This window comes from Squalius cephalus (assembly GCF_949319135.1).
Source record: "Squalius cephalus genome assembly, chromosome: 18".
In the NCBI taxonomy this organism is placed as follows: domain Eukaryota; kingdom Metazoa; phylum Chordata; class Actinopteri; order Cypriniformes; family Leuciscidae; genus Squalius; species Squalius cephalus.
In genome coordinates this window covers 19360662-19374825 of record NC_137139.1, presented here as the reverse complement: position 1 = coordinate 19374825, position 14164 = coordinate 19360662, and the positions used below count along the sequence as shown (strand labels likewise).

General features: G+C 38.9%; 1 protein-coding gene across 7 annotated transcripts in view; it reads right to left on the bottom strand.

Annotated features, from left to right (window-relative positions):
* Positions 1 to 14164, bottom strand: part of kcnab2b (potassium voltage-gated channel subfamily A regulatory beta subunit 2b) — a 70159-nt gene that overhangs the window by 15514 nt on the left and 40481 nt on the right. For all 7 annotated transcript variants that reach the window (XM_079849602.1, XM_079849604.1, XM_079849605.1 and 4 more), the window contains 5 exons: positions 6374 to 6417; positions 6178 to 6215; positions 5559 to 5638; positions 3898 to 3942; positions 780 to 824 (listed from right to left, as the gene is read on the bottom strand). In XM_079849602.1, coding sequence (XP_079705728.1) covers positions 780 to 824; positions 3898 to 3942; positions 5559 to 5638; positions 6178 to 6215; positions 6374 to 6417 — 252 coding nt within the window. The remainder of the gene's footprint in view (positions 1 to 779; positions 825 to 3897; positions 3943 to 5558; positions 5639 to 6177; positions 6216 to 6373; positions 6418 to 14164) is intronic.

The window sequence follows — 14164 nt, the reverse complement described above, 5'->3', positions numbered from 1 at the left end:
ATCCTGGAACAACATTCCTGTCTGAAAATGTTGTCCTTACCATATCCCTACCCCTAACCTAACCCTACCCATATGTTATCCCTAAAATCAGAGGGAAATAATATGATTAACACTGATGTAAAAACACCTAACCCTGGTGGTAAGCCTAAACTTGACAAACTGTAAACTTATCCCTCAAATCTGATTGGTTGATTGGAATGTTGTTCCAGGATCAACAAAGATGTTGTTCCAGGAACATGTATTTGGTGAAATCACGTCCACCCAGTGGTTATACAGTAAAAAGTCTACACACCCCTGTTAAAACAGCTGGTTTTGTGATTTTGTGGTTACCCCTTTCTTATAATTGAATGCAAGGTGTTGACGCGAAATGTTGCACACAATAATCAGGTAAATCTTCCTCAAGTAAATTTACCAAAGGTCAGATTTAATACGGCCACTGATTCTGTATGTGAGTCTAATTACTATCAAAATGTGAGCACAGTGCCAATTTAAACCCATTAATGTTTGATGGTGACCTCACATCAGTGCTTGGCTTTGGCCTTTAATTTGCCCTGAGTGAAAGAGCACAGCTCAGAGGGGGGATTCGACCTAGATCGTTCTCCAGTGAGGGTCTGCAGGACTTCCCTTACTATACCCCACACGCAACTTCACTCGCACTCGTATGAAAGAGACTATCATTAACCAGATTCCCCTGTTGTTCTCACAGTCAGGGGAAGGTATAAATCATCATTAACCTCTTTCTGACACACACACACACATACTGTAAGCACAGCACTTACTTTCCACCCCAGTATATCTTGGTGGTGATTACCAAACTGGAACGTCTATGAAAGACAGGAGACAAAGTGGTTGAAAGCGAAACAAAGGCAAGGACGGGCCAGACATCATGATGATTGATGGGTAAACAGTGTCAGTTTTGGCTTCAGGAAATTACACTGTAGTTACACTGTAGTCCTGTATGAAAAGACGCATGAAAAGACCAGGAAGTTCCATTATATTTGAATTATATATAAGAACAAGAGCATTCAACACATAAATAAATATTTAATAATAAAATTATTATTCTTATTGTTGCTGTTATTATTAGAATTAAATTAAATTGAATTAATTCCAAAATATACTGATTATTATATTACATTATTCAAATTTTGTTGTGAAAACCCTAAAATAGCATTCTTATTTTAGAATAAATATAATAATTTATCTTATTCTGTTAAAAAAGTATATAAATTGTAAATTCAACAACAACAAAAACAATGTAAATTCTCTGCAGAAGATGGTCTCAATAAGAGGCATTTGTAGAAGGTCAGCTTGGCAGTTTCTTAGAGGAGCTTGATGTGCTACTCTCATCCTTCCCTGATGATGGTACTCCTCTCATAGTTCTTGGAGACTTCAACATCCAACTAGAAAAACCTCAGGCTGCTGATTTCCACACTCTGCTTGCCTCATTCGACCTCAAACGAGTATCTACTGCGGCTACTCACAAATCAGGTAACCAATTGGACCTTATGTACACGCGTTACTGCTCCACTGACCATACACTGGTCACTCCACTGCACACCTCAAATCACTTCGTCCTCACTCTCAGTCTCAACCTCAACCTGACTCAGAACACAACTCACACTCCTCCACGGGTCACCTTTCGGCGAAACCTACGCTCACTCTCACCCTCTCGCCTATCCTCTTCGGTCTCATCCACACTTCCTCCACCTGATCAGCTCTCAACACTAGATACTAACAGTGCAACTGATACTCTTTTATCCGCTTTAACATCGTGCTTGGACAACTTCTGCCCCCTTTCCTCCAGGCCAGCCCACGCCACACCCTCTGCACCCCGGTTATCTGATGTTCTCCGCGAACATCGTTCTAAACTCAGGGGTGCAGAGAGGAAGTGGCGCAAATCGAAAGATCCTACTGACCTGGGTCTTTATCAATCCCTCCTCTCTTCCTTCTCTGCTAATATCTCTACTGCTAAAATGACTTACTATCACAACAAAATTAACAATTCTTCTGATTCTCGCATCCGTTTCAAAACCTTCTCCTCTCTTCTCAGACCGGTATCCCTTCTTCCGTTCGTAGCAAAAACACTTGAACGAGTTGTTTTCAACTAGATCTCTTCCTTTCTTACACAGAACAACCTCCTGGACTACAATCAGTCTGGTTTCAAAAGCGGACACTCAACTGAGACTGCCCTGCTCTCAGTAATTGAAGTTCTGAGACTGGCAAGAGCAGCTTCCAAATCCTCAGTTCTCATCCTGCTGGATCTGTCTGCTGCCTTTGACACAGTTAACCACCAGATCCTCCTGTCAATCCTAAAGATGAAGGGCATCTCAGGAACAGCACTCCAAAGTCTTACCTCTCAGGTAGGTCCTTTAGGATGTTGTGGAGGGGTGAGGTGTCTAAGACCCAACATCTAGCTACTGGAGTGCCTCAGAGCTCAGTGCTTGGACCACTTCTCTTCTCTGTCTACATGACATCACTAGGATCTGTGATTCAGAAACATGGTTTTTCCTATCACTGCTACACTGATGACACACAACTCTACCTCTCATTCCAGCCTGATGATCCGACGGTCCTGCCTGACAGACATTTCTGGCTGGATGAAGGACCACCACCTTCAACTAAACCTTGCGAAGACAGAGCTGCTTGTGGTTGCGGCCAACCCAATACTTCATCACAACTTCACCATTCAGCTAGGCTCATCATCCTTAACTCCACCAAGGTCAGCCAGGAACCTTGGAATTGTAATTGATGATCAATTGAACTTCACAGACCACATTGCTAGAACTGCCCAGTCCTGCAGATTTGCCTTGTACAACATTAGGAGGATCAGGCCCTTCATATCAGAGCATGCTACACAACTCCTTGTCCAAGCGCTTGTTCTATCAGACTGGACTATTGTAATGTCCTCCTGGCTGATCTTCCAGATTGCACTGTCAAACCTCTGCAACTAACCTAAAATGCTGCAGCTAAAGTGGTCTTTAACGAGCCGAAGAGGGCACACGTCACTCCTCTCCTCACAAAATTGCACTGGTCGCCAGTTGCCGCTCGCATCAAATTCAAGTCACTGACGTTTGCCTACAGAACAACCATTGGCTCTGTTCCCTTTTACCTAAACTCATTACTTCAGACTTATGTGCCATCCAGAAACTTGCACTCTGCAAGCGAACGTCGTCTTGTGGTGCCATCTCAAAGAGGCACAAAATCTCTTTCTCGGACCTTTACCTTGACTATTCCCTGCTGGTGGAATGATCTGCCTAACTCAACCAGAGCTGTCCGCAGTCATTTTAAAGAAACGACTGAAGACGCATCTTTTTCGGCAGCACTTGATCCAGTAATACTAACACTTTCTCTTCTATTCTATCTATAAATATATATATATATATATATATATATATATATTGAGATTAAACTGAGAGGGGTCATAGCACTTGCATATTGTTGTCCTACTGTTCTCTACTGTTCTCCTACTGCTTCTATTGTTCTCATTTGTAAGTCGCTTTGGATAAAAGCGTCTGCTAAATGAATAAATGTAAATGTAGAAGAATATTCACAGTAAAATATTCAAATACTTGAAACTGCAGTCATGCCATGTTTCTAAAAAGGGCAAAAATTGTGTCCAAATTTAGACATCTTTCCCTGGGGGAAGCAGCTTTTCGCCTCAGTGCTCGCATACAGGGAATGGTAGGATGAATAAAAGCTGATGTCCCCTTAACTGCAAATTCCACATTAGTCATTCACAAACTAACAGGAGCTGCAGGGTATAAGCAAGCATCTTCCCATTGAGAGGATGTCAGCAGTTACTCTGACAGTCAGAGGAGAAAACCGCTCACATGGGCAGATCGCATCAAATGAGAGTTTGAGAATGTTTTGAATACAGCAAATCAATATGTTTACCTCCATCCTTTCTTCTTGATGACACTGCCGAGAACCATTTCAGCCCTGTAAGAAAGTGAGAAGCAATTATCATGCTATTATTTTGTCCTAAACCTTCTCCTTCTTACTTACACCACAGCCGGTGAGCAAAAGCGTCCTTCTACACTGGGGGATTCCCTGTTCTCAGCTTCTGGAGAATTAAGCTAATGAAGCATTCACTTTACAGCAATATGAAAGGAACTCCCAAAGTAAACACAGGCAAAATGCTTCATGTTTTTTGCTTTATGTGAGCATATTTTTTAAAAAAGGGGAAGAGCGGAAGGAAGGGAGTGCGTCTAATGACAGATGTTACATTTTTGCCCTCAGGACCAATGTGTTCTTCATGAATGGTTCTCCCATCAGGCCTCATCATCCCAATGCGAGAATGTGAATCCTTGTGACAGCTTGTAACAAATGAAGCGCTACTGTAACTAACGTGGACTCAAAAGAGCAGCAGATATCCTTAGACAAACTCACAACAACTAGTCTTCCTTTTATACAGTATTAACTAGTAGTCTAGATGAGTAAATCCACAGAAAGACGGCGAGTGTATGTGTATAAGTGATTGAGGATATTGTTTGTCTGTGCTGAAGTTTTTACAACACTCTCTTGATTATTCTGCATGAACTATCAACGCACTGAGCCACAGCCTCATGGCCAGCTTGACATGGCATGAAACACGGATGGAAAATGTGACAAACGACCCCGCCACACACACAGACGAAATATATAAGGTTATGTCCTTTAACGCTCTTAAACTCTGCTTCATTAAAGTGCCATTTTGTATCGTTGAGTGGATTTCCACTGAGTCAGGCTATTTCCTCTCAACTTTATCAGCAATTCCCTGACGTTATATTTCCACGGCATTGCAGAAAATAAAGACGCCACTGCTAAATTTACTGCAAGCTAGCAGGTTTTGGCTATTCACCTTTCCATCTTTTTTCTCTTCTTGCACGAGTGAAATCTGCTGACCAACCACTAATTTCTTTCACTAGGTTGTCTTAAACATAGATACCTAAAGTGTACATTAAACAGCAGTTGAAATGTTATAAGTGTAAATGTTAGTGTAATATATAGCAAGTCAACAACTTATAAAACATTGTTGGTATAGCACTTTATTTTACAGTCATTTTTTTCTTATTGCAGTAATGACACTAACTGGGTGATAACTTGGTACTAACCCTAAACCTATCCCAAAACCTAACTTAAACCCATGCTGTTACCTTACATTACTCAGTACTTTTGTAAGTGCACTGAAAGTGCCCGTACTATAAAATAGATTGTAACCACAATGTTCAATGTTATTAAAATGATATATATTATATACACACACACACGCACATCTATGTACATATACATACATGCATGCATACATACACTCCAAAATTCAAGATTCAAGTTGTACCTTGGTGTCAAAGCAAATTTAAAAAAAAGATTTTAATAGCAAACAGTGATTGGGTTTCCTGAAAAGCATGTTAGACCCATCACATCTGTGAGAATTAGGTCTATACAGTCCTATAAAAGATGATAATACTGCTAAAATTAGACTTAATACTTTACTAATCTCCCCATATATGAGCATAAATCCCTATCTTTGATGAGGAGTGCAGCAATGAATGATGGGAAATCAGTAGAGCACTCACTTCCCTGCCGCATACACCTCAGCTGTGTCAAACAGATTGATCCCGTTCTCGTACGCCATCGTCATCAGCTGCTCAGCTATCTGAGAGGAGAGAGAGAGAGAGAGAGAGAGAGAGAGAGAGAGAGAGAGAGAGAGAGAGAGAAAATGAACCGCTGAAAAGGCATTATAGCTTTATGTTGTCTTCAGCAGTGCAAAACTCAAATGACATTTATTTGAAGAAATTATAATTATCTGCTTCTATTTAGTTAATGTATAGTACATGTTGATTAAAGCTACACTTCAAGCATTCTGCAAGGCTGTTCATTGTGGCCCTGAAGGTGGACTAAGCACTGTTTCGCTGGATGATACTTTTTATATCAACACCTACCATAAAACAGGACACAAATGTATAAAAATGGTACTTAATACTATAAAAAAACGCACACTGAATTCAATCCAGACTAAAAATGTCTAGTTAAAATTTGTTTTATTTTATAAACCGCATAGTGAAAAAAGTGCAAAGTGTTTGCAGTGTTTTTTCATGCTTTGCTGAAAAAGTGCTACTATGCTTAAAACCATATTAACCAGTAATTAGTGATATCTTTTTGTTTTTGTTTTTTACCAATCCATGAAAATCCTACCTCATCTGTGATTTGACCACCAAATGTCACCCAGGTGCCTGAAGAGAGAATGTACAGGTACTGTCAGATCTGACATATGCAGTATTGTATATACAGTAACAGTGCTGCTCAGTTAATCCTAAACTAATTTACATTTCTTATATTTACAAGAGGCAAACAGTGATAGTCCACTTAGCCTAGAGCATGTTTTACTCACCCAGCCCTAGACATGATACCCGTAATCCAGATTTCCCAAGGTTCCTAAACACAGAAAGAACCCCATCAAATATTCTAGATAACATGGTAAAATCAGATGCAATCTTCATGAAGATAAACGTAAATCAATGATAACATGTTTAAGTGTGGTATATAAATTAATTTAATACAGTAAACATTTCTTCATGGTCTAAGGATGAATACTGGATGTGTGCCCTGTGGTCAGCAGCACAGTTATGGCTGCATATGTACAGTAGCAGTCTTTATTTGTTACCCCCACTCACATGTAGAGAGTATTGTGAGAGAAGGAAATCCAATTTGGATACAGCACTACTGTACCTTCAACCCGATCAACCAATCAGAAGACCACCTGGGTCTTTTGTTCGATATCCTTTGAGTTTGCAAAGAGCCAAAGTTACTATATGCTGAGCAATTACTATAAGATCAAACAGTCAAGGACACAGACTGCCTTCATAATTACAGCTATTCAGTGAGTTTTTGATTCTTATTTAAAGGATGAGATGCAAATTTTGACTGGCACAAAATGAAGAGGTTTCTTTAAAAGGACCTTTTTACCGTTTCTAAGAAGAAGAAAAAAACTTTTAGATGAGGACAGCACATCTTATGAAAAGGCACAACATTTCACAGAAGAAATCTATATTCAATTTATCCTTGAGAGACAGTCCAACTGTACATCGTCACACAAGTTATTAACCGTGCTTTCTCCACACACTGAAAAAAGTGTGTTGGATTTACATGATTTAATCATGTACGTCGGTTCCACATGTAGCACAAACATAATTAGTTCACTTAACTTCAACATCAAGTTAAGTTATTTTGAAGTAACCAAATTAAGTAGTCTCAAAGTGATTTTATTTGGTTCCCTGACTGGATTCAATTCATTCAATATATTTTTTTTTTTTGTTTGTTTTTTTTTTGTTTTTTTCAACATTACTGAATTATAAGACACTACTAGCTAGCTAATAAACTGTAGGTGCATTCATGCCATGTTGGACTTCGGACTTGTAAAAAGCGTTCCGATCTTTGTAGATCTTGTAATAAACAACTTGTAACCTCTGAATTTTCGGAGAGCTCCGACTTGTGCCACCTGACCCGCTGTATCACCTGACCCCTGCAGATTAATTTAGTTATTGATAGTGTTGCCATAAAAAACACATAAATCTGAGTCTGAGAATGTGAACGGCTCCGAGTAGAACGTCACAGGTTGTCATCTTGTAATTACGACATGGCGTGAACACAGCATACTAGTGTGCAATAGCATGTATTAGCATGCTAAATGCTAAGTCTGCTCCTTAGTAGCAAAGACTTATGTACCCGTCCACATAATTGAACATTAAACATTATAAAATCTCCCCCTTTTCACATCTTGCTCAAAAACACAAAAAATAATAATTAATTTCCCACATTAAGTCCCATGCAAAGCATGCTGGGAACTACAGTTTCAGTTATGTGAACCAATCAGTAAATTTTAGAGAATTACATATATTGAAAGTAAAGAAATCAAGTTTGGAAGAGAAACAAAGTTTAGCAGATCTTATTTTTTTAAATCGGAAAATCTGTTTGTTTTTTCCCTTCATTTTTTCAGTGCATCTGAGATGAACTGCATAACATAGATTTATGGACTAGTTTTTATGAGGGTAGCAGTAAAGTGACATCTAAAAATAGGCCAAGAAATCACCTAATGCCAACAAAACTTTACACATTTACAGAGAATAAGCAATTTTACATGTGCAGTAAACATGAGCGCTTGGAACTGCTTGTTTTACAATGAATTATTATGATTTAACAACCAGAAATCAATATTCTACATACTGTTGCTGGTGTTTTGAAATATAACCAGAATGCACTTTTTCTTGAGTGTAGACTCTGAATAAAGGCCTATAGTAGATGTACACTATGTACAGTGTATCCATTACCTGAATAAAGGCCTATAGTAGATGTATGTACACTGTATCCATTACCTGTACAGACTGTCATCAATGTCACCTCTAAGTGGCTTTAAACAGAACATCAACAGGGAACTTATCTACTCAAATCAAATTATCAGTGAGCATGGAGGTCCTGAAAACCAGTGATGAATTTTTAACTGCTTTGATGGAGATATAGAGTTACAGGAAGGGAGATCCATTGACCAGCATGTGAAGGTGAACTGGCCACCTGTTGATGGGGCTCAAACTGATGCGCAAAGCCCTGCAATAATAATTGATCTTTCCATCTAACAGGGCACAGGCACCTCTCTGGCAGTATAGTTGTGTAAGTGCTGAACAATGCTTCAACACTAGCATGCTGGTGCTAGACAACTTTGGCTGCAACCAGAGAACAGAGAGATAGTCAAGCACATCTTTAGCCCTCTTTAATTATGGAATGCAGCAAACTGTAGAACATAATCATTGGAGAGAATGTTCCCTTTTTGGTGGTTAAATGACAAATTCAAAAATATATTAATACATCATTTGGGATAATCGTATTCAAGTGGTCTGGAGCACCAAAATATGCCAATAATCTTAAATTAATTACGTGCTAATACAGAGATTCACAGACTTTGTCAGCCGAACCCCTTTGACCAACAAGGAGTTCACGAATCCCATTTTGGGGATCTCTTTGCTAATCAATAGAACCAAACTGATTTAGATTTACCTACCCACCCACCCACTTACTCATCTACCAACTTACCCACCCACTTACCTAACAACCTAACCACAAACCTACCTACCAACCAACCAACCATTTTTAATAAATAAAAAATATATTTTTTTAAAATACATGAACCACATTTCTCAGCAAAACTTCAAGCCATGTTGCTATAGTAAAAAGTTGTTTTAAAGACATTTATATCCTCCATTGATCAAACATATTTTTGGTCTACTGCTTTAAGAGCAAAATGTAGTAATTATGGGAAAACTGCAATTGATAAAAATACAAATGTACAGGGCTTGACACTAGGCATGGTATTTCAGCAGTGGCGTGTAACGCAGTCACTCCTACTAGCCACTTTGGCGGGCTGAATTTGATATAATATACATTTTTCAATTGTAGTCTTTTAAAAAGGCATCTGAAATAATAAACTAAGTGGAATGTAGTGTTGTAAAGAATATAGATTTTTCGATACATATCGATACTGAAACATCTGAAACTCTTCCGCAGGATACACAATACCAGCTGCGCGTTCTCGCTCTCTCATCTCTCCGACAGCGAGTTACACACAAACCCGCTTCCCCTCACTCACTTGTTTCACTTGCTCTGGTGTTACAGGGCTTGAATTTCACCATAGGACTGCACGTATTGCGCATACTTTTACTCAGTCCAGCAGATTTTGTGCTCACACCCAAAGAGCATGCACATAAAGCGAAGTATATTAGCTATATAAAACAGTATAATGGTCAGTGTTTCAGGTCTTAAAGTGACAGCAGCCTAATATACTGGCTGCCAAATTATGAGATAATATTAAAAATATCTATAAGGCATACCTATGGTATCCATGTCAAAATTGTGGCCAGTGAAAATGCTGAGTGTCTAGTAACTTTGGAAAACCTCTAGCCACAGTGGCTGGTGAGCAAAAAAGGTAATGTCAAGCTCTGCAACTGTATACAAACTCAAAAGTCACATTATACCAAACGTGAACTTCTAAAATCAAGCACATTTACAGTAGAATCTGTTATAACAACAAGCTCATTGACTTCTGTGTGGAAGAAAGTGATTGGTTTGCACAAAGCTCAGACCTGAACCCCATAGAATACTTATGAAACTGTGAAATTGGTCTCCTTTTCTTCATACGGCTTTTGAGATCTTCGGGAAAAGCAATTAACTTTTAAAGGCTTTCTCATTGATTCACTACCTGGGGTTTCCTTAATAGTGTTCCAACTAAAAACTTATCCCTCATAATCCTTCCCCCTTAATTATATTCTGATTCTCAAAGGTGAAGTCTTGTGCAATTAAAGGTTACTGTAATGCTCCATCTTGCTTTCATGTACAGTCATCTGCTCGATGGATTGTTTGTCTCAACTGTATGAGCTGAAGATAGCTGGATAATATAGGTGCAGCCCTAGGTAATGCTGTGATTAAAGTCTGCATGAAACACAAGTTGCAATAGTCTTGTCTTCCCTATTGTGATGTATATCTGAGTTTAAAGACTTCTTGAACAAGAAAAATTTAGGGCAGAACTTGATTTTGTCCATTGGGAATTCAGGATTTTTGTGGTTTGCTGCTGTGATCTCATGTGATTGACAGGTTGTCCTCACACCAGTAAACACAATATCAGAGAAGAGAAGAGGTGTCATTTCAAGAGGGAGGGGAAGTTATTTTGATTAAAAATTACAAGGGCGCATAAAAAAAAAAAAAAAATGATGGGCACAAATAAATCACTTATACTGCAACATTCCACAAAAAAACAAGAATTGTCCATTTTGATTTCATGTTGACTTTAACCCCAGATTGCCCAGAGTAAGTCTATTGGAAGTCACTTTGGGTAAAATACTGTTAAATATATGGAAAATCAGAAACAAGCAGTTTAAACTGAATAATTTTCTGCATTCAGTTTGTTGACTGATCTATACATGTTTGTCTGGAATGTCAGGATGTCTGGACACTTTTGCTATGACTGTAAAGCAGTATAGCGTATTAGTCAGAGAGCTTGCCTTGCTTCCTACCAGCACACGTGGAAACCCCATTACTAAATCAATCAACACATGAAGTCTGCAATCAATAATTCACCATGCCTTTAAACAAACCAAGCTTTCTTGATCTTCTAAGGTGAACGGCAGCAAAACTACTCAGCAGCATATGGGCGTTTAAAAGGCACGTTCACATTGAGAGGAGAAACTTGCTCAGTAACACCCCAGAGAGCTGCACTTGGCTGAGACTGCATGTGTGGGAAATGCTAGGCCGGCTCCACTAATCTTTGGCATTCGATAATGGATGTCGACAGGGCCTTTACCACAGACCAAAATGGGTCTTAATGCAGCACGCTACTACCTACACTAACACAGCAGTAGATGGTGATGTAGTAACTGGATAGTGCTGTTGTTCACTGTTGCCCATTTAGCGATAATTAGAGTTTATTATTAGCAATAATAACAACATAGCAATATACATGTGTATATTGCTATGTTGTGCATTTGCATTTTTTTTATTAAATAAATATTTTATTATCTTTTGTGTTAGAATAAACATAACAAATATTAAATTATATTAATATTAAACGGTTTACTGTGATGGTTACACCATAACGCATTTTTAGAGTTAATTAATTGAAACTTTTCCTGAAAATGGTACAAAAGTTTTTCTAAATTAAATGAAACCAACATGAATACAAAGAGAGAAGAACTTAGCACATGTGGTTTAAACAAGACTTTTAAAAGATGTTTTCCTGTTATTTATCATGGACACTTTTATTCGTCATTGACCCTGACAACACAGCATGGTTCAGCTCAGTTGGAATACAAAACTGATGGGACAAAAAACTAGCTGGATCTCTACTACTGCCCTATGGCTGCCCCAGACAGCAGATGTCTTAATTAAAGAACGCACACACACACACACACACACACATACACACACAAACATACACATACAAACTCGTTAGCATGGCAGATGAGCAAACACCCAAAGCTTCAGAGGTTAAGAACAAGGATACATGGTTCAAAACACACATTTGATGTACAGTGAGCAACCAGGAATCCCTCTGAGAATGTTTTCATCATATCAAGCCTCATCTTTCAAACAAGATCCAATCAGGCAAGATAAGAAGCAAGTATATTCACCGTTTCATCATACTAAAAAAAGACTTTAAGTGGAAGAGTAGGAAGGTATGCAGCATTACATAACAAAGGCTGGGGGCACGGGTGATATGGTGAATAGGTAAAGAACGGATATGAAGGTAGTAAAATACAAAATTCTTAGAAGAAAGAGTTAGAAAACCAGGAGGAGGATGCATCAACAAGAGTTTTGCAGGCTACGCTTCGATAGAGAATACAGGCACGATACTGCCTGGGAGGCATGGGCATTTTATCAAAATGAGTAATCTTATCCACAGGGGGCCACTCTTCCCTGCCCAAACACTCCACATGGGGTGCCAAAACATCACAATGTGGGTATGAAAAATGGCATGTTGGGCATCTTTGCTAAGAAATGGTTTTGGAGTGTGTATGGATGAATTTAGAGGATAGAGTCACTACAGAAACAATACTGTACTGGATTATTGATGGATTAATAACTTAAGTATACACATTCAGCCCAAATTTTGGTAGAGGTGCAGGACACAATGCAGCAAACAGCAAAAAAAGGTGCACTACAGAATTCTGGACCCTCTGTCGACATTTGTGGTTGAAGCACAAAATTGACTTGTGGAAGAACATTTTTACATTTTTTGTTGTTGTTAACCTTCCTTAGGTGTGCTCTTCTGCATAAAAAGGAAGATCTTGCATGACATTTCTGAAGAAATATTTAATTTGAGCACGTAGGTAGCATATATACCACCATAATAGCCTTACCTTCTTTTCTTTGACATAGGACATATGACAGAGGCCTGAAATTTCCCATCAAATCAAAACCAACACTGCTGAATATAAATTTTTAATTAGTTGGTCCACAAGAGGGTTTTTCACACTGTGCTTAACCCTGGGTTATCGTCGTTCTAAAAACTGCTTTCAATCCCGGGAAAAACAAATCTTTCCCACTTGTAATTTAGAAGCAGGATTACACCACTTTTTACCCGGGGTAATGAAACCCTGCATTGCGGAGTCAGATCCTTAGCAACTGATAGCCAATTGCATGCCTCATATTCACATGATTTGGATAGTCATGGAAACACTGCGCCTTGTATATAAACAATCGTTTCATCATTTAAGGAGTCAAATGTCAAAAGGTGACGGAAAACTGACACCGCAAAATAGGCAAGTTAACCCTGGGTTTAGGCTTGTACAGTGCAAACCATCAGTATAGGAATACCCAGGATTAATTGTTAACCTTGGGTAAATTATGAGCAGAGTGAAACTTGAAGCAATAAAACCTGGGATTCTGTTTAGAATAACCCGGGGTAAACCATTTCAAGTGAGAAAAGCCCTAAGGTAGCAAAACTGGCCCCGGGCCGTAGTTTCATAACAAACTACTGGATCGAGAGGCAACAACAAAAAACGGCCATTCTGACAAGTGTTTGTGTGAGGGGGTTAGGGATACCCACAACTTAGTTTAAAAGACATTTTTATCACTTATAACTTATGGAGAGAAATACCACACTGGACAAAGATAAAACTTTCTATTGCCCATATGTCGACCGTCTGTATAAATGGAACATACTTTGAAAGGCTATACGTATAGTTATACGCACATACTAAGCATGTACATCGAAACTGAAGTATACTTTAAACCTAGTCAATTGAGTCCATCTATCCAGTACTGCACACTTCCTGTTTTAGAAAAATCCTCTTCCACATTGGGGTCTTCCCAAGATTGCACATTGAATTCATGGGTTTTTCTTGGACAAATAAAGAGTAGCTTGCATAACTGGCTGGCCAGACTAAAGCAATCCGGCTGTTTACTGCCCAGGGAACAGCAGGCAGAAACTGCAGCCCATTTGTGCATTTATGTAATCACCACTTCAGTTTTCTTTCTACCGGCCCCAGAGACACACGCTTACACAATGCCTCAACACAACCCTCTTCATCCTTCTCATTCTGTCTCTTCCTGTGCCTTTCGAATTCGTGAACAAAACAGGCACATGAGCTTTGATGTTAGTTGAGGGATAAGTGTAGCAACCAGAGAGACAAACATCACA